The sequence below is a fragment of the Pogona vitticeps genome, chromosome 2, assembly GCF_051106095.1.
Source record: "Pogona vitticeps strain Pit_001003342236 chromosome 2, PviZW2.1, whole genome shotgun sequence".
NCBI classification, from domain to species: domain Eukaryota; kingdom Metazoa; phylum Chordata; class Lepidosauria; order Squamata; family Agamidae; genus Pogona; species Pogona vitticeps.
In genome coordinates this window covers 265,219,984-265,241,558 of record NC_135784.1, presented here as the reverse complement: position 1 = coordinate 265,241,558, position 21,575 = coordinate 265,219,984, and the positions used below count along the sequence as shown (strand labels likewise).

The following is a 21,575-nucleotide window of genomic DNA, read 5'->3' as shown; positions in this document are numbered from 1 at the left end:
TGGAGTTTTTTTCACGGTAATCTTCTGTGACAAATAATATATCATACATTGAACTTGGAGATGGTAGCACATCTATACACTGAGACCCCCAGGTTATTGTTTTAAAATGTTAAAAATTTATATTGGCTACATTTCATGCTCTGACTAGATCAGAATCCACTCCCTGTTTTATATTGTGCTAAAGAAGGGGAAATATTGTTTTATTATAAACAAAGTTTCACAATTATCTCTTGACTGTTACTTAATCCCTGCATTGTGTTCCTAAAGATTCTGAAAACCTGTTTAATCACAGCCTGATTTTTCACCTGATTTTATCATTTTACCTAAATTTGAGCACTGCAGTGCATGACACTACCAAAGAGAACCATTCTGATGTGACACCACTATTTGTAGGTTACTTCTGCATGGAAAGCAGAACCACCCATAAAGAATAAATTGAAAAGTGAACATATGAAATTGATTGCAGGCTCCTTCACTAATTTCTCTTGGTTCTGACTTTGCAAAATTTATTGGCTGTCATCTCTTCTGCCTGAAATTTCACATTTTGACCTATTTAGCTGAATTCCTTAACAGCTATCACGGGATACAATATAAGACATATGTTATAAACTAGTATTTAATTTGTATAAGGAAATGAGCAATGTATTTCTTAGAAGTTCAAGTTATTCACTTAAAGTGTAGAAGGAAACAGGATGAGGATGAAGTATCTTCTGGTTGCTGCTGGCAGTGGACAAAGTCAATGTCAGTCTGATTCTCTGAAGGAAGAATTATTATACCTCATCCTCTGCCTTACCACAGTAGCAGCTTTATTCCTAACATGTACTGTCACAGAGGAGATTGAAGTTTTCAAGACCATGAAGACTACAGTTCACTCTTCCTTTGTCTCATATCAAAGCAATCTAATAATAAATAAAAGTAGTTGGTTGGCATACGATGGTCGAAATGCTGATATGCAACTTTATGTCATGTAAGGCTGATGACTTCATCAGCTGTGGCAATTTTGGAAATTAAAGGCTTCCGATTCCCACCCCCAAAGGTTCTGAGACTCCTTTAGGATCTTTTTCATCATGGGGAAGCTGCTTCAGGCCTGGAATGGGGGAGACTTAATTTCCCAAAATTGTCACTGCTGATTATTTTACTGCCAATGGCAATTTTTGCCAATTAAAGGCTTCCTGCCCGTACTGCAGCCCCCAACAGCTTCCCCATGATGAGAGGGATCCCAAAGGAGCCTTAAGGAAGACGGTTGGAAATGTTTAATTTACAAACATTACTGTGGCTGGTGACATCAAACTCACACTGTGTAAAGTTGCACAACAGGATTTCAGTCAATGTAATAAGCAAAAATGTATAATAAATCCATCCCATTACTGCCTTTTGTTATATGAATATATATTTATATACATGAGTATATTTGGATTTGTATATACTGCATGTACAGAAATACCATAATTTTCCTTTCAAGATGGACAAGGAGAATTATTCAAGTAAGCTGCCCTCACTCATTTTTTAGTGACACAACCCTTCTTTTGGAAGTAGCTGTGTAACCTTAGGCTTTCCTGATGGACCATTTGTTCTTAGAAGATTTTGAAGTATGTGTGGAGTTCTAGTGGCCAAGGGAGGACAGACCGGGAACCCTTCACTTTGGCATGAACTTATTCCCCTTTCATAATATTTCATAACCTTTCTTCCACATCTTGAGTCCAGTTTCCCATGTACTGTTTCACTCATTTCATCTTGCAATGACATTCTAAAATATTTTCAAAATACCTTGCTAGTACAGTGGACCCTTGACTTACAGACGGCTTGACTTACAGACTTTTTGAGTTACAGACTTCTCTGGCCGCAAAATTTAGGTTTGACTTGCAGCCTGAGAATTGACTTACAGACCAGAAAAAACCCAAAATGGAACAAAAACAGCCTGTTACGGGATTAATCGGTTTTCAATGCACTGTAGGTCAATGGAGACTTGACCTACAGACTTTTTGACTTGAGAACCGCCTTCCAATACAGATTAAGTTCTCAAGTCAAGACCCCACTGTAACTATAATCTGTATTTCAAAAGTCTGGTTCAGAAATTTGTCTTCTCTCTGTGTACTGTTGTTAAGGACTTCATGTATTGTTCTTTATGTTTGGGGAAAAACATTTTCAATAGCTACGTTCCTTCCACTTTCAGATCTTTAGATTAATTCTTTTCTAGGGCTGTTGTATAAGAATCTCTTCTTGTGCAACTATTGATGTAATTTGCAGTCTTTTGTTTACAAGTTCTGTTTTTCCAAATATCTATTCCTCCAGATAAATTTGAGCTATACAGTTTACCACTTCTGGACATGTCATTTAAGTTAACAAGTGAAAACTGGATTTTTTAAAAATGTAGCTATAAAGCTTAAATTGCTGATTCCAAGTGAAAAGGTGTTGGGGAGCTATCTCATTTTGCTGCCCTTTTGTAATAGTTGGCTATGTATTTTGAAGAATTGGGTCTGATTTATGTACCATATACCTAGATATTGTCTAAGATTGAAAGATTTTTCTCTTTTTGTCATATTGAGTTTCTTCCTTGGTAGTCTATTTATCTGCTTTTATATACAGTGGTGCCTCGCATTACGAGCGCACCGTATAACGACGAATCTGCATAGCGATCCCTTTTCTTCACAATGTTTATGAATGTTTTCTTTGACACATCTAGGTCTTTCACTTATCTAAGTACTTTAAGTATACCTTTGGATCAGATTTTGTTAATACAATATCATCTATGTTTAAATTAATTTGGTTTATATACTTAATGGCTTAACTTTTTATTCTAGCAGTTTTTCAATGTTAATGCTGAAACTAGAACTAATATGAGTGGCAGTGCACAGCATTGCTTGTTACCATGTAATTTGATTAAAAGATGTGAATGTTACTATTATTATTAATCTTGCTTTGGGTCTATTAGCCAGGTGTTAAAGGACATAAAAAGTCCAAAGGATTTCAAAACTTCAAAGAGATAAATTCACTCTGCACTGTCAAAAACCTTTTAAATACTGAGGTGGACAACTTCCTTCTTTCCTTCGTTAATTCAAACTAAATGTAACCAAATAACAATGTCATGTACAGGGACCCATAGTCATTATCTGTAATTGTTAAATTCCATAAGAAATATGCCTTGTCAGCATGTGTACATCTAATTTTTTTTCAGGAAGTTTAAACTTTATTTCACAGTTTACTTTCTTTGTGGTGATATAAAGATCTTATACTCTGTAGCATATGAACCCTTAAGATCATACCAAATAAAATTAAGAGTTATTTGTAAAAAAAAAAACCCTAATATTTGCTTCAGCCTATGTCTTGTGTGCTTTCTTGCTTTCCAAAACTCTCCTGATCATTTTCATTAAAGCTTCAGCAAGTATCTTACAAATGTGCATTATGAACTTCTAAGCATCATATTCTGTTTATCTTCTGTCTAGCTTGTTTTGATCTTTCTTCAATCATTATTTCTCAGATATTAGATTTTAAAAGAAATATTTTCATTTGCATTATTCCTTTCCTGAGATGACTCATTTTATTCAGTTTTTATAAAATACTTTAGAAATCAATTCAATGACATTTTTACTGGGTTTTCTATTTCTCTTACAGTATTTGAAATTTATGGTGCCTTTCCCCCCCTCAATATAATGATTAGTGTAATATTTTATTATTTTTTCATTTTTTTTCAAAATGTTTGCTTTACAAAATTTATTCTCTGTTAAGTTTTACAAGTATTCCTGACACAAGCATATTTATGTTCTTTCTAAATTTTCACATTAATGTTAATCAGTGGTAATACTGAATTCAGATTCCTAAAGGATACTTAGCTTTATGTGATCCAGACAAGGTGACATGTTGGTTTGTCCATTCACCCTAGGATCTGGGATTCCCCTTCTGTTTAGTGTAGTTTTTGAAATGTCTTCTCGAAATAAAAATTAAAACCAAAGACTAGTATCTTGTTGCTGCTTGGGAAACCATAATACTCTGCCAGGGCAGCAGCGTGCAATCTGAAGCTTGTCATTGCTCAGGGCAGAGACCCTCCTGTTGAAATGAACAGTGCCTACACTTGAGCAATTATTATTTTATTACGCAAGCTCAGAAACAGTTGTATTGCTTGTGGAGTGTTGCAGGAGTGGATGGAACAAAAAAGGATGTTGTCCCAAAAATTTGGATTCAGACATGGGTTTTCTGGTGAACAACCTCTGTGGTGGAGACCAATGAGATCTATCTTCCCTCATTAATACTTTCACACTGTAGTTAATGGTCCATCTGGTCTCTTGACTGGTTTCCTGCTTCCCATGTGTGTGCTTTTTTTTCTTAATCATATGACTTGTCCTAATGTGCTTAGGAGAATATCTTCAAATTCTTCCCCCGTCTAGACTTCGTCATACATTTATCCACCTCAAGCATCCTGTGCTTCTTTTTGTTTTCCTTTTGCTTTCAGTTCTCATACAGATGCATTGGATCCCTAGCAGTTGTTCACAACTGCCCATGCCTCTACTGTGTTACATCACACTGGACTTTCAATATAACTACATGTACAGAAAATCCTGAGATCGGGCAGGAGGAGTACTGATTGACACAAATATTTTTCAGTAATAATAAATGAGAAAAAGCAGTTGTAATTGTACTGTTTTATAGCTAATATTTATCACCATGATCTTTCAGTGGAAAACTACTGATAGGATCCCGGTAGGAAAGCAGCCACGTCTATCAGCACATTTCATTGAACTGGATTGATCTTTCTTATGAGGGTCTAGAATTGAGGCTCCCTGTTTTTATCACACTGATCAAAAACATCAATCAGATTGTACTGCTCTATATATTAAATTGATCTGTTAATGGAATTTTGACTTTTGATTCATGACCAAAATCCCTTACTGAAAGTCATTCTTTCCATAGCTTGCTCTAGGGCTTCTATAATTAATTGTACACGTTCAAAAGGCTTTTGTAGCAGTTAGCTTAGCTGTAAACCTCAAACAGGGTAGAGAAGCAGCTCTCTCATTAGTAACTCGAGAGGTAATTATCCTTTTTGTAATGTCGCTCAACCTTGCTTGTGAAGCTTACAGCACAGCAAATACTCATTACAAGACTGTGTCACAGGTATGAAAATAGACAAAGTTTATTAGAAAGGAATATTTCAAAACAAATAAAAACAATTAGTTGCAGAATTATGTACTATTAAGTATTGCTAACAGACAAATAACTGATCCAATTTTGAAATACCACCCCCAAGAACAATTTGTGCAAGTCAGAGATATTGTATCTTTGTTCATTGCTCAGAATAGAATGCTGTAATATTTAAGTATAGCTGTAACTGATGGATGGAAATGAAATTGCTGCAACTGACATAAGCTCTGGTTTCATGCTAACCATCTCAGTTGCATCTCAGGATTGTGTGCAAATTTGAGTGTTCATCAGCTCCCAAAAGCTGATTAATATGCAAAAAGCACAACGTATTCTGCAGATGTGGTAACATTGCATGCTAGTGAATTGTGCACCCAGAAGACTTTGTTTCCACTCGGATTTGGGAAAAGAATCCCTCTTTTAAAAGATGGTTGTGTGGAAGTGGCCTTTCAATTGCTTTTTTTTCAAATGTTTTTCAGGAAATCCTGGAAAATTCCTTGAGCCAGGAGTTCACTGTTGAGAATGTGCTTGCAGTGCTTCCTGCCTTCCCAAAGGGTGCCCCTCAGCAGCGTGCAAAAAGAGCTGTTGAAGCCCTGGTAAAGGCTCAAAATTATTCCAGGCAAATGGCAATGCAACAGGTGAGGAAGTAAGGGACTTTACTGGAGCTCAACATTCTTCCCTTTTCAAATAAAGCAGCTTTTAACCTACTTGACAGATGGTGGTCGGTTTTCTTCCTTGTGCGAACATTAACAAGGAGTCAATGTAATACGGGCGAGGATTCCTTTGCCATTTTTGTCTCTTGGCTGCGTCGTCCTTGCTCTTGTTTCTTCTTTGCAAAATCGTTTTTCTGTGGGTTTTCTGCAAGGCTGTACAATGGGAACTTATGAATACCACCATTTGCGCACAGCTCTGAAGGCACACAGGAAAATGGCTAGCTGTTCCTTTACAACATGCATAATTTGGGAATGTTCTCGTTCTTTCTTCCTGTTTCAGGAACCAAAATAGTTTATTAAAATAACCAACGGGGTGGGAAAATGTAAATGGAGTGAAACTGAACAAAGAGAAATACATGTCCCAGCATGACATTAATTCAGGTTCTAATGCAGTTTGTTTACAAATGGAATTGGCTGGTAAAAGCTAAATAACAGAATTTATTTCTAAGAAGCTTGCAGTCTGTGGAAATGTTTATTTGATAGAAGGACAAACATTTCATTTTTTAAAAAAAGGGTAAATTCTTTTGCCATTATCATTTTCCTAGATATTGAACCCCTACTGGTGGAATGTTGCATCTGCTAGAACCTGAACATCTCGCTGTTTGAATTTGCATAACTCATTCATTCTCTCTGCCAGATATTTGGCAGTTCAAAGGATCCCTTCTTGACAAGATTGAGAATTTTATTTAGCATCTGCCTTTAGGCTGCCTATTCCAGGTCATGTACACAAATTTGTCTAAAAGGCAAGCTACAGTCTAACAGGCTGAAGTACAGATGCAGCTAGCAGTACCGTCAGCAACTTGGATTTGGCTGCTTAGGTCTGTTGGGAAATTGCATAGAGAAGTATCCATTCGTTCAAACCAGTAGCATCCGTCATCTCTGCTGCCCACAACCAGCCTGGAGATAAGGTTGAACAGAGTTCTGGCCAGGTTTTCTAGGAGCTCACATCCATCTGCTTCTGCAGGAGATTGTGCCAGCAAAGAATATTTGTGGATTTAACTCTGTGGCAAACTGTGGAAGGGACTTTTGAACAGAAGATGGCTCTTGGTAGATCCAACCTATTTCTTTGGGTTTTTTAGTAGAATAGCCAATCTGTTGCACATTGTTCAACTTCAATTGGTTCGTCTTGGAACAATTTGATCTTGCGCCTGGGAAAGTACATTAGGTCACTAAGATAATCTGGCAGCTTGCTCCATATTTCTTGCCTATGCATGGCCAAGAGTCTTGAAGTCAAAAATGTCTAAGGCCCATTTAATAATATTTATTTTTCCGTGGACTGTTTGATTTCCCAAGGGGCAAGGAAGTGAGCATTTAATGACTCTCCAAATAGTGTGCCATCATTTTCTCTCTCCCCCCCAATGTATCCGCTTCTTCTTAAAGTCACAGGAGTAATGTAATGGTGTGAAACTGTGTAAAAATTAAAGTATTCTTAATTAAAGCATCTTGAATACTTTCATATTATTTTAATTCATTTTTTTATTGATTGCTATTAATCAAGTATTAACGTCAAGGACTTTACTAACCTTGTGCTGTGTGTGCAGCATGAAAAACATCAGAACAAATACGACTAAAGATTAACGGATGAAAAATTTCATGCAATGGGTTGCACGTCTTTTAAAAATATAAATTTAATTATTAATTTTTGTGTAGCTCTTGGCTCTCTTTCTCCTCAGCTGTACAAACTAGAGCTGCTGCAAATATTATTTCTTAGAACAGAAATACTTTTTGCCACCTAAGCCCATTTTATGAACCCGTGAAAAAAATCTATAAAGCAAAACATCTAAAATGCTTCACATCAGTGTTGTGCCTGGTGCTTTCCAGTGACTGGACCATTCACATCTTCTCGATTTAACTGGGGAGAAGGACAGATTGTCACGTTTGAGGATCAGAAACATTTTCATAAACGCAAGACCCAGCTGCTAACTCTTTTCGGGATGGGATAGTAACAGTCTACCTTTCCTTATGAAATATTTAGTTTCACAGATATTTCCAAAGGAAATAAGAGGAGGTGGGCTGTGGGTATCTGCAGGCAGAGGGTTTGATTAGTGATACCCCAAACTGGACTGCCTGCTTTCTTGTAATCATCCTAGCTCTCATTAAAGAGCTCAGCATTACGTAAGTGTGTTTGGACAACCTTTCTCTTCACATTCCAAATTCTTTTTGAAAAAAAATTGTCCTCCCTTGGACTGGAAGAATAAATCTCATCAACGCAGTTTACATTGTATCACATGTAGAAACTCCATCCTATAGAAAATATTTTATAGTAACGTGCGTGCTTTTTACTAGTACTTGTAGGAATGGGGTCTTTAATCAGTCAGAACTGATCACACAAAACTGATACCCATTTTACCTCTTTCCTAATGTTTTTAGAACTAAAGCATCCTGATGCATCTCAGGAACCTGTCCCTGTTTTCATATTCTCTCAACAGCTTTGTGGTGAATGAATCCATTAGCCTAAAATGAGGGATATACAGCCTTGGGGATCCATATAAGCCCTTGCTAAATGGCTTGTTGTTAGAACTGCCAACTGTGGAACAGATGGCTCAGTTCAAATGTCTTGCCACAGTGTTGGTTTGTACTAATACAATTTTAGAAAGAATACCTGTGGTTTATACTGTTTTCTCAGATGTGTCTTTTTGAGAGTCCCAGATGCTGTCCTAAACCACTCTGCCATACAACTGGCAAAACAATGCCACGTATGCTGTCCTTATACAATGACAGCAATTCAAGGGTCCCAAGGAAAATGTTGAACAGCTTTAGACTATGCTGCTCCCCCAGTATACAGTATATCCATCTTATCTGGTATTTACCTATGTTATTCCCATTGATTCCTCTGACTGCTGCTTTCGGGAATACATGCATAAAGCTGCACTGTTTTACCAGTAATGCAACCATAGCACCTCACTTTCCCTCTCTGCTTCTTAACTTCTTTATAGGTAAGAAACATCAAGCCAGGCTTTCAAATGTTGTACATGGCCTCCCATGTTCTGTGGTGTTTATACACTGTAGAACAGAAGTTCTTAGACTACTGTAAATGTATTTATTTAGTGTGACCTAGATTCCCCCATCCACCAACATGATTTATTCAGCAACTACTATTCCCTGTGTGCTTGTTATTGGGTATTTCTGTTACAGTTCAACATGCGTAGTTGAGGGTGCACTATCCTGTTCAGAGTAGGAAAGGAAAAGAGAGCATGGTCTAATAGATAAGGCATTCCTATTGGCATATCCTAATGCTTTTTCAACTGTACAGTATTCCTTACTTTGCAGTTTTATTCCATCAAGTCTCAGATTTTCCCAAATGCTTACCCTTCCTCTGAAAGAGATTTGCAGCAACTTTTTTTGCCAGTATAGGGACAACTTTTCTGTTATGTGTAAGTTATCAACTTGTTGAAACCTATAGGCATAGAATTATTGGCTTGTCCCTTTATACTATTGTGACAAACCCAGACCTACTGGGATATGCCACACGTTAACTAAGCTGCCACCAACCATTCCCTATAAGAAGTCACACAGACCAGGGATGGATTTTTAACCAATAAAAGAATAAGGTTTATTTAAACCAACACACAGGGAAAATAAAATGATCAGGTGAATAAGATATAGTAACGTGGCTTAGTCTCATTCATGCATGCACACAGTTTGGTTCACACAGAACCCTTAACTTGAAGCACAGACCCTGAACCTATCAGTTCTGGCTAACCCCACAGACACCTGAACCTATCAGGTTGGTACTCTGACACACAGTAGTACCCTGTCTGACACACAGACTCCCACACCAGCTTCTTCTTCCCAGCTGCTGCTTCGTCACATCCCAGTGTCTCCTGAACTTCACCACACACGCTCCACATATATATACAGTACAGCCCCTCCTCCTGATGTCCCGCCTTCCACTCCCCATAGGATGGAACTTTCCCTCCAAACCCATGACAGACAGGTAACATCAGTGCTGTATGTAACACCTCCCCTCTTTATAAGTTGTTTTGTAGGGGGAAAGCTAAGGTGCTTTTTCCCAAAAAACAACCTGGATAAAACACACAACAACAGTTATACATACCATATCATACTTACTTATACTTACATTCTAAGTTAACCATATCAATTAGGCATTTAAACATTTACCATATACATTACATCCATTTACCTTTATTCATACAAACCAAGTTCAAAAAACAGGTACATTTAACTTTTTGTCACCAACATATATACATAGTCCATGTTTCTTTCGCCGTCTTCATTCTTCAGGTCTTCTTGACAAGGCGTCAGCAACACAGTTCACTGACCCTCTGACCACCTTCACTTCAAAGTCATAGTCCTGTAGGTTTAAAGCCCACCTCATAAGTTTGCTATTGTGGGTTTTCATTGTCTTTAACCATTGCAGTGGTGAATGGTCAGTGCACAGAACAAAATGTCTTCCCCAGATGTAAGGCTTGGCCTTCTGGATCGCGTAGACTATGGCCAAACACTCCTCCACGGTTGCCAAATGTCTCTCACCTTTTTGAAGTTTCCTACTCAGGTAGGACACTGGATGCTGGTCACCATTCTCATCCTCCTGGCACAGAACTGCTCCTACCCCGCTGTTAGACGCATCGGTGTAGATGATGAACTCCCGGTCGAAGTCTGGAGCACGCAGCACTGGATAGTTGATTAGCGCCTGCTTCAACCTCTGGAACGCCTCCTCACAGTCGCTGGTCCACGGGATGCGGTCATCAGCCTTCTTCCTCGTCATATCGGTCAGCGGAGCCGCAATCTCGCTAAACCTCGGGATGAACTTTCTGTAGTAGCCCACCAACCCAAGAAATGATTTGACTTTTTTCTTGGTGTTGGGTCTGGGCCAATCACGAACAGCTTCTATTTTGGCCTCCAGGGGTTTTATCACTCCTCCCCCTACCATGTGACCCAAGTATTTTGTTTCTGGGATACCCAGCTGCAGTTTGTTCTCTTTGCAGAGCCTAGGCCAAAGCACTTCCTCCCCTGGATTAAAGTGCCTCTCCCTGGCTTGCTGGTCATCCCAAGCTTTCTTTTTGACCTTTTGAGCTTGCAGGGCCTCTGCTGCTAGCTCTAGGTTTCTCTTTAGGTCCTTCCTTAAAGAGTCTATATATGTCACAACGTCTTGTGGGTCATCCTGGGTGATCTGCTCCCAATTTTGTTTGATCAAATCAAGGGGCCCTTTCACCAAATAAAAGTTCAAATGGACTGAACCCGGTACTGGCTTGTGGCACTGATCGGTAAGCAAACAAAAGGGATTGCAGCTTCTGGTCCCAATTGTTTGGATTCTCTGCCAAGTAAGCCCTAATCATGCGCATTAGAGTCCCATTGAACTTCTCAGTTAACCCATTACTTTCAGGATGATAGGCAGTGGTTTCCTTGTGCTTAATTCCACAGATTTGCCATAAGCGTTTCATGAGCTTTGATGTGAACGATGCTCCCAAATCTGTGATTATTTCTGAGGCAAATCCCATCCTGGACATATACCCCACCAAGGCATCTGCCACTGTGTTAGTTTCAATGTTAGTCAAGGGTATGGCTTCAGGGTACCTCGTGGCATGGTCCACAATGGTGAGAATGAACCTGTTCCCCCTCTTTGTGGCCTTGGGCAAAGGTCCCACAATATCCACCCCTATGCATTTGAACGGAGTGTCAATCACAGGCAAAGGGCACAACTTTGCTTTGGTCCTGTCGCGGCTATTCCCCTGCCTTTGACACACATCACATTGTTTACAGAACTCCCTGATCTGCTTCCCTATGTCAGGCCAGTAAAAATTCTGTGTGATTCTCTGCTGTGTTTTGTTCACCCCTAAGTGTGCAGCAAACATGTCAGAGTGCCCCCTTTGTAAGATCATGGGGCGATACTTTTCAGGTACCACTAGCTGACTTCGGATCCCATCTCCCCCTTTTGAGATATTCCTCAGGGTCTCTCTATATAAAATCCCCTTTTTCTCCAGAAATCTCACTGGGGTTTCAGGTGCTAGCTGGGCGTCAGTCACCTGTTCAAAACACTTTTGGAGAGTGGCGTCTGCCTTTTGCTCTTGTCCAAATCTGCTGTCTGTGGTTAAGGTTTCCACCACAGCTTCTGAACTCCCCCCACCTGCTTCCGTCTCTGGCTCATCATTACCCCCCTGAACTGTCCCCGTGGTGGCTTGTGAACGTGTAATCACTAGCACCCGTTTCACATGTTCAGCCAGGTCATTTCCCACGAGCACGGCTGCTGGCAGAGTCGATGAAATTGCTAGCCGCCAAACTCCCCTCCAGCCTTGAAAGTTCACAGGTACCTCCGCGACTGGCAGAGAGATCACCTGCCCCTCAATCCCTGCCACCTTCATGCTCTCATTTGGGATTAGATATTCCCTAGGAATAATATCTGGATGGCACAGGGTCACCTGAGAACAAGTGTCCCGCAGCCCCCGATACTGACGGTCAAGTATTCCTACGTCCACCCCTGCTGTCTCAAACAACTGAGAATCTGTTCTCACCAGCAGGCAGCGCCTGACCTCTACAAGAGGACCATTTTCCTCAGCCTGATCAGCAGATGTAGCTGTTCCAGATTGAGTAGCCATGGCAACAGGCTCCCTCAGTGACAATGAGCCTTGCTCTTTCTGGACACAGAACACAGCTTTTGGCTTGGTTCCACTCGAATCCTGAGGCACCATTCCTTTTAGCTGCTTTAATTTCTCACACTCTGAGATTAGATGGCCCTTTCCCTGACAGAAATAACATTTTCTGGTGTATTTTGAGTCTTTCTCATCTTGTTTTGGTTTTCCCTCCAAAATCTGAGGTCTTAGTTTCATGTCTGAGGGCTTCCCTTCACCATGGGCCCCTCCCCCTTGCTGGCTTTTCCCTGGTCCCTGAGAGTACTTGCTGTAGGTTTCTTTAGGTTTCCCCACAGATTTCTCCTCACCTAAGGGCTTTCTTATCTGGTAAATAAAATCTGCGATCTCGGCTGCTTCTGCCACAGATTTTGGTTTCCTTTCCCTCACCTGGAATTTCAGTTCCCCATGCAGGACTGAATAGAACTGTTCCAGCGCTATCAAATCTTTAAGCTGCTGAAAGGTCTCTGTCCCCTCCTGAGATAGCCATTTCTCAAGCAGCCTCACCAATTGAGCCCCCACTTGGGTAAAAGTCTGCTCTGGTTTCTTTGTGAGGGACCTGAATCTTTGCCTCAGCTGTTCCGCATTTATCCCATGTCTTGCAAACACCAGTTTTTTAAACTCTGCAAAATCTCTCATCAGTTCCTGTGGCATCTCTGAATAAACCTCAGCCAGGCTACCACTGATTAAAGATCGCATGATGGTCATCTTCTCAGTTTCCCTCACTGAGAAGTCCACAAACGCTCTTTCCACTAAGGAAAAGAACACCTCAGGACAATCTCCCTTGTGGTACACAGGGAATTTCTTCAGGTCAGCTTTAGACAATTGGCCTCCCTCAGAATCCCTATTGTTTTTATTGTTCTGGTTCATCATTTCCAATTTTCTTAATTCAAACGCCATTCTTTCTTTTTCCAGAGCAATTTTCTCTCTCTCCCTCTCCATTTCCATTCTCTGTCTCTCTAATCTTTCTTCTCTTTCCCTTTCCTCCATTTCAAATTGCCTCATCCTCAGTTCATGCTGTTGGACTATGAGCAATTTTCTGAGTTCTGGGTTCTGCTCTCCTGTGCTGTCACCCTGCACTGAGCCAAATTCATCCTCAGAACCTTGGTCAACCTGGGGGTCTTTCACTTCACCCATTTCTGCCATTTGGCTTCGAGTCAAGGGCATAATCCCCCCCCCAGAACAGGCTGCTTTCAAAAGTCAAGCCTCAAAATAAAACGACCGCTTTTTTTTTTCTTTTGCCTCAGAACCAGCTTTCCCTATAGATTGCTGCTGTCCTTCAGCACTACTTGCAACAGTTGCGAGCTAGAGTCTACCCCCCTCTGCTGGGCCTCTCAGCAGACAAACTAGCTCACTGCTATTTCACAGTTTTGCCTCAGCTTTTTCCCGCCAAAACAGGCTGCCTCAGAGCTCCCTAATCTAGCCCCCCAATCTGAGGTTACACGTTCTTCTACTAGTGCACCCCCCCGTGAGGTACACCTAGAAGATTACCTACGTGCTCTCAGATTGTCCCTGACTAGACCCCCCTTGCTCTGGGCACACTTGCCAAGGCTTTGCTGGACCGCTGGACAACTGGACCAGTCATATCCCACACGCTGGACACCAATCAATGTGACAAACCCAGACCTACTGGGACCTGCCACACGTTAACTAAGCTGCCACCAACCATTCCCTATAAGAAGTCACACAGACCAGGGATGGATTTTTAACCAATAAAAGAATAAGGTTTATTTAAACCAACACACAGGGAAAATAAAATGATCAGGTGAATAAGATATAGTAACGTGGCTTAGTCTCATTCATGCATGCACACAGTTTGGTTCACACAGAACCCTTAACTTGAAGCACAGACCCTGAACCTATCAGTTCTGGCTAACCCCACAGACACCTGAACCTATCAGGTTGGTACTCTGACACACAGTAGTACCCTGTCTGACACACAGACTCCCACACCAGCTTCTTCTTCCCAGCTGCTGCTTCGTCACATCCCAGCGTCTCCTGAACTTCACCACACACGCTCCACATATATATACAGTACAGCCCCTCCTCCTGATGTCCCGCCTTCCACTCCCCATAGGATGGAACTTTCCCTCCAAACCCATGACAGACAGGTAACATCAGTGCTGTATGTAACAACTATTACTTACTTTTCTCTAGTCTCTGCACCTATATACTAGGTTACTGGCACTAGATTACTTACCTGGTACTAGATTACTCTTCTAGACTCGTGCTAGTTACTATTTAGTATTTACTCAATATCCCATCTTTTCTTCAGTGAGTTTAAGACACCATATGCAGCTCTTCCCATCCCCACTTTATCCTCAAAAGAACCCTGTGAGGGTGAATGGCCTTAAGGTAACCACGGTGAGCTTTATGGCTGAATGGCGGACCTGGATCTTCCAAATCAAAGTCCTGCACTTTGGCCATTGCACCCCTGTGGCTATTTGCTGTATGTGTATTGATCTGCATTAATTTGGAGTGGTAATGTTTCCATACCTTTAAAGGTCTTAGGTAGAAAAGCATGCGGTGGGCTTTTAGGAAGAAGGTGTGGTTTGGGAATCCCAAGGAAGAACTGTTTGCTATCATTTTCTGTCTAGGATTTATGTTTTTATAGCACAGCAACTTTAGAGGGCATGATGCTGTTTCCCCCCCCCCACAGATGTCACATTAACCACAGTTTGGTTTGAAAAACAGCTTTTAATCATGGTTTCAGATTCTATTTTGGTTACTGATTGTAGACTATCTCAGTTCAGATACTGTGAAGATTTGCAAACCATGGTTTGGTAAAAACATCTAAATTGAATCAATGCAAATAGTTGGTTATCACTGATACCAGTCATTGTATTATACCTGTTTCCCAACCCCAGACATTTGCTTTGCAAGCTGAACTTAATTTCCATAGAACTCTGTATAATCTCCAAGTTAAGTACACCGAAGCTCTCTTCAGTGGAATAAAGCAAGCATACCGCACATTTCAAGATAATGTTGCTATGGTTCTCTGCTCACCACTACAAGGTGAGTAGCTATGTGGAGATAACAGCATAACTAACACAAATTACATTTCTAAATATGGATATAGATACTAAATACAAATGTTCAGAAGAGTAACACCTAAAAACAATTATAACTCCAGAGTGTTTCTTTTCTTGCTGCTTTATATTTTTGATAAAGGTTTCTAGGGAATACTTGATCACTTCCTGCTTCTTCTTGCAGATGTTTTTTCTTCTTATGCAAAACTTAAAACAGAAGCTTCTGAGTCTGCTTTGAGAGGCTTTCTTGCTGCTTTCAAAAATAATGCTGAACAGATCCAATATGCAGTTGAAAGTTTAACTCCATCGATGAATCAGCAGTGTGAAGGTAATTCATGATTTGTAAAGTCTAGGATAGTGAATCAAATGAGTCTTGTATCGTTTAGAAATAAAGATGTAGAAGGAGTGGAGTTCTTCAGCAGCCTACACTCCTGAGTTATCCTTAAGCCTTGATAACATTTAGTAAAATACGGAGTAGTTGATATTACAGTAGGACCCCTGTGTCTGTGGGGGATTGGTTCCAATCCTCTGCCCCTGCAGATACTGAAAAAAGCAGACAGCAAAATCTATGTACTGTATCTGTAATGATAGTAACTGAGGCTGGCTGGTGATGACAGCACTCTCAAGATGCTGGGAGACTAGGCTAAATGGTGGTGAGTTACCAATATAGTATAGTCTCTGGTTCCCTTTATAATATAAGTACAGTGGACCCTTGACTTACAGACGGCTTGACTTACAGACTTTTTGAGTTACAGACTTCTCTGGCCGCAAAATTTAGGTTTGACTTGCAGACTGAGATTTGACTTACAGACCAGAAAAAAACCAAAATGGAACAAAAATGGCCTGTTACGGGATTAATCGGTTTTCAATGCACTGTAGGTCAATGGAGACTTGACTTACAGACTTTTTGACTTGAGAACTGCCTTCCAATACGGATTAAGTTCTCAAGTCAAGACCCCACTGTAATAGGATTCTGGCCATATGGTTGCGCCACAGTATGGGAATTAAGCATTCTTGCAACAAAGTGTTTCCTTCAGAGAAACAAAGTGCAACAAAATGTTTCTCCTTCAGAGAATAGGAGCTTCCCTCAGAGAATAAGACACCTCCTAACATTAGTTCACAAAAGTTACGGTTCCGTGTCATCAGGAGGCAATTAATTATGCATGACAAGCTGCATAATTAATTGGGCACATAATTGGCAAAATATATATTTAAAAATATAATTAATGAACATGTAGGTCAGAAACATGATCTACTTAGCATAAGAAGTAACCACATAATTCCAAAAGATACAAGTAGAAATTACACAGAAGCATAATAAATAAATAAAAAGTGAAAATGACTATGTCTTGCTTTTGCACGAGCAAAATTGGCTCTACGCATTGTAACAAATGTGTTATAAATCTGTGAACAAATGGCAAAGTTTTGAAATGTCAAGAAAATAATCCCATATACATATGTGTATATGTACATTCATCTATTTTAAACATGGGGATTGAGCACATAATGGAGAGTATTATTTCTGTTTTATCAGAAAGAACTGATACTGATTTTTGATTATTTAATTTTTTTCTTTATTCTTTGACTATCATACATGATTTTGACTTAACCTATTTTAAAATTGTTTTCAACCTTTTTTATTCACTGTACTTCACCCTGAGACTTTTGAATATGGGAGCAAATAGACATAAGGCTTCTCAGATCAATTGGTATGTCTCTTCATTGAATATCAAAGTAGCAAATATCAGCAAGCTTGAGGAAAAGAAACAATTTGCAGAATTAAAAAAAAAGACTTTAGAGAGAAAACAAAAATTAAGAGTGGCAGGGACTCCAGAGAAAAATGTAGCTCGATGAAGGGGTTTATTTCTCTTCAAGATTCCAGATAATACCACTCTTCCAGGGTTCTCCAGGACACATCCCCTCCCCTTTCATCTTTTCAAAAATTGGTCAGCATTCTTCATCCACAGAACATACCTGGTTTTTACTGAGCTGTTTCTTTGAATTCTTGGTTATTTTTCCTCCAAAGATTTATTTTTTAATTTATTTTTGTATTTCTACAAGCTCCTTTAGTTTTCCCAAGCTTTTTTATACATCTGTTTTGCTATTTGTGTGATGTAAAGGTTGGCACCAAGTTTGCATTTAAAATAGTGTCAGTAAAGCTCTTGTTCCTTACTGGTTTTTAACACTCTCCTTTCTTCACAAAATGGTGTACATGAGTGGTTGTGCTTCTTACCTTTTTTCATCTCGGACTACCATGAGAGAGACTCTGAGAGATTGTGACTAGCCTGAGATCATTCAATGCATGGTGGTGGCCTGCAGTCAGGTCTCCCTGGTCAATGTTGCCACTCAAGCTTAACATTCATTTATTTTGCTGCAACTGGTATGGTTTTGCAATAACCAATGTAGTTAGATTTTTAACAGTTGTTAGTATAGAACCTCTCTAGAAACCGAACAGTGCTGCCATGTATCAGAGCTATAAAGGTTATATTCCTGTGAAAATATAATAGGATGTGTTCCAAAATAATAACTAAATTGATGACTTTCCTTCCTTACAAATTACAGGGAAGGCAGGAATTTAATTGTATTCATTAGTCATAATTGGAGTTATGTTAAAAATCTGCATCTATTAGGTTTCTGTGCCAATAATGCTTCTTGACATCTGACGTCTAATCTGGTGAAATAAGAAAACATTCATCAGATGCTGAAAAATGTTTTTACATATGTATGTTTCACATCTTAGCTAGCTCTTTCTATTAGGTACTAATTTTTGTAAATTGGAAAATATCCTTCTCTTTTCTCTCAAGGACTTAACGATATATTAATGAAAATAGAATAAAATCCAAGCAAATAAAAAGTCACCCCAAATCCCTATTCAGCCTTAATATCATGGTTAGTTATGTGCTGCTGAAGAAGTTTAGACGTTCAGTAGTACCTCAGTTTGCGAAATGGATCCGTTCTATGCAACATTACATTTTGCAAACCGAAATGCCAATTGCACTATGAAAGGGGCAGTGCTATAGGCGCAATGCGCCCTGGGAAAACCCTTTCGTAGTGCAAAAAAAAGAAAAAAAAGAAAACAACATAAACCGGGGCTTTATTTTTTATGGATTTTGGTTCATAAACCGAAAATTACGTAAACTGAGGTGTTAGCAAACCGAGGTACTGCTATATAAAGCCTTCAACATTAATGTATGTTTACAGCATTTATTTGCAACCATAACTGATACTGTTCACTCGACAGTTGAAAACTGCAAGTATTTTCTGTGTAAGATTGAGATATTGATCTCATTTCCTTAAAAAGCACAGCTTTGCATATTTAGTTAGAAGTATATATCACTATATTCAATATGGCTTGTATCTGTATAAATATAAACCCAGTAGTAGTAATGTGTTTAGGGTTTTGGGGGCTGGGTGGGTTTAAGTCTAATTGCCATAGTCCAGCCCCAAAGGAACTCACTATAGGCCAGAGTTTCTGTATGTTTGCCAGAAAGGGTTACTTTCAGTGGGAGATCAGAATTTTGCCCATGTTAAAAGCACTGTGAATCATTCTAAAAAGTGACACATCTGATTAGTTGTGGAATACATTTCTGGCCTTATTTGATAATAAAATATACCAACTTGTTCATTTTTCTAATAGCTGAAAGGAGGTTCCCTAACATTGTGATATAACTCTCACCTTTTCTAGGTTCATGAAAAATTAGATGATGATTAACACCTATTAAAATTATACTGATTTATTTTGAATACACTCAAAGTAACTGTTGATTTATATCATGAATGGTGCAGTTTAGCTCCCTGCTTTCTTTTAATTTACTCTCAAGGTGATGAGGCCTTGTCAAAGTTTGGAAAAGAGTTCTTCCTGTCTTTGGAACGTGTTCTCAAAGCTTGTGGAGAGCAGCGGGATAAAGCAGCCAGTGAAATGGAAACCTTACAAAGAGAACTTGATCAAGCCTTAGAAACTCTTCGGAACTTAAGGGAAAAGAAGGAGAAGAAATCAGGAATCAACCAGCATTTCTCAGCCCATGAAGAGGGTACAGCAGAAGGGATGGAAGCAAGTAGCTTGAAAGTATGTTCCCGGAAAACATCTGAACCTGATTCAGCATCTAAATTGCTTCCTCACAGATCTAGCCATTTGCTAAAACATGGTTCTGTCTTAGAGTCTGTCAGTGTCAACCCATCCTCCAAGCAGAAAGGGAAGCTCCTTCAGAGGAGCAAGAGTATGAAGGCCACTGAAAAACCACCTTGGCAGGCTTAAATATCGCTTTCTAGTGTCTTCCAGCATTCATGTCTTTACAGTTCTTATGGAATGCTGTGGAACAGCATGGTGAAGCTTTCAGCATGGAGTTCAGCACTAAGGAGTGAGTGTATTTCCTTTTGTCTATAAAGTTTGCACTTTTAAATGAAGTGGCTTCTCCAGACATGACAGATTTAATTCTTTAGAACTTTTCTATTCGGAACATGGACATCCTTTGACCTGTAAGCCATTCTCACATTAACATAAGATGATATAGGAACATGCTTGAGCATTATAGATCTCTGAAGAAGCAAAGAAGTCTAAAGTGAAAATTGTAATGTGTAAGCATTTCAGATAGAAAATATCGAAATACCAAAGAGCCGTACCCAAAGCTACTCTCAGGTGCATTAAGGAGTATGAAGAAGTGTCTTTAGAAAGTGACAGACACAGCCAGTAGGGTACCCTGTATATATCAGTGCATATCCTGCACTGTATAAAAAGATGTATGCTACATGGTGCCTTGAAAAGGGAGTTGGCCGCACACCAATAAGCCTTTCTCCAAGTCCCCTGCTTCCTTCCTCTGGCCCAAATGCACAGATTGTCTGTTGATTCTCTACACATTCATAGAACAGGTCAGTGTTTCCCAAATTGGTGCCCTTCAGATGTGTTGGAGTACAGTGACCACCTGGCTGAGATTGTGGAATTTGTAGTCCAACACATCTTGATGACATCAGGCTGAGAAAGCTACAACAAATGAAGAATTATATTGTGGGACTTCCATAGGCTATATTACCATAACATTTGGCTTCTAGGCGTCCTGGGGAAAGATAAAGCTTCCAGCTTCTTTGGTCCTTGTAGGACAAGGCTAGAATTACTGGGGGTTACCATGCAGCTGTCAAGGTGCATCCTAAAATATACTACAGTTAATAAAACTGACTTTGAACCTGTTCCATTACTGTTCTACAGAAACTGTGTTTGTTTCCTAGACACATCCAGTTGCTTGGAAACAATCCCCGAAGAAGGTTTGTTATTCATAGCATTTCTCAAGCCAGCTATGGTTCTCCTTAAATAGTCTCGGCATCCGAGAAGTTTGATTGTTCCCCTTGGCTTGCTACCCCAGCTGCAAGCCATACTCTAGGCTCTCATGCTTATGAGTCTAATAAACCTGCCCAGAATGACAGAGTGGGGATCAGGAGCAGCATTCAAAATGTTTACAAGTTGCACATGCTTTTGAAGAAGATATTTCAATATTTTTTTAAAAAAATGGAATGATGATTATGTAATGTCCCGTCTCCTCCATCAGCTATTTCTGAGTATGCTGAAGGTGAAATGTTTGAATGTGTTTAATTAATAAATGAATGGAAAGAAACATGACATTTGTTGTAAGTTTATTTTGTTCTTCCATCAGATTATACAGTATAAAGTCTTTTCTTTTCCAAGAATAACTCTTCTGAGTTCTTAAACAAGTACTGAAACAGGATTGTGCCCCTTCCTAAGCTTTGTAGTCTTGATAAATACAGAAACCTTTTCAAGAAGTCTGTATGAAGTTCCATGTTTGTTTAATTAGTAAACAAGTTGTTTACTTGAGTGACCAGTCAGATCCAGATGCTCTGTACTGGATTTAATTTTCTAGATTGATTTCCATTGGGGTTTAGTCTCGGCTGTTGTAATGAAACTGTTTTGGTCACTCTGTGAAATAACCTTTCATGGGAGAAAGATGGAGGAGTATATCCTTATTGATTTTCCTGGACTTCTCAGAGGCCTTCAGTAACACTACCAGTGGACAGATCTGAAGTGCTACAGGACAGAGCACTATAGTTTCACAGTTGTATTCATTCTTGAATGGTGTTTTCCAAAAGTAGGTTCTGGGAAGGAATTTAAG

The 21,575-nt window shown here is 39.6% G+C and overlaps 1 protein-coding gene across 7 annotated transcripts in view; it reads left to right on the top strand.

The window, feature by feature from the left end:
• LOC110078761 (uncharacterized) overlaps positions 1-21,067 on the top strand; it is an 82,227-nt gene extending 61,160 nt beyond the window's left edge. For 6 of the 7 annotated variants that reach the window (XM_078386285.1, XM_078386286.1, XM_020793219.3 and 3 more), the window contains 4 exons: positions 5,610-5,768; positions 15,298-15,445; positions 15,644-15,787; positions 19,281-21,067. In XM_078386285.1, coding sequence (XP_078242411.1) covers positions 5,610-5,768; positions 15,298-15,445; positions 15,644-15,787; positions 19,281-19,714 — 885 coding nt within the window. In that variant the 3' untranslated portion in view covers positions 19,715-21,067. The remainder of the gene's footprint in view (positions 1-5,609; positions 5,769-15,297; positions 15,446-15,643; positions 15,788-19,280) is intronic. The other variant, XM_072992499.2, reaches the window with a different exon arrangement.
• The last annotated feature ends 508 nt before the right edge of the window (positions 21,068-21,575 follow it).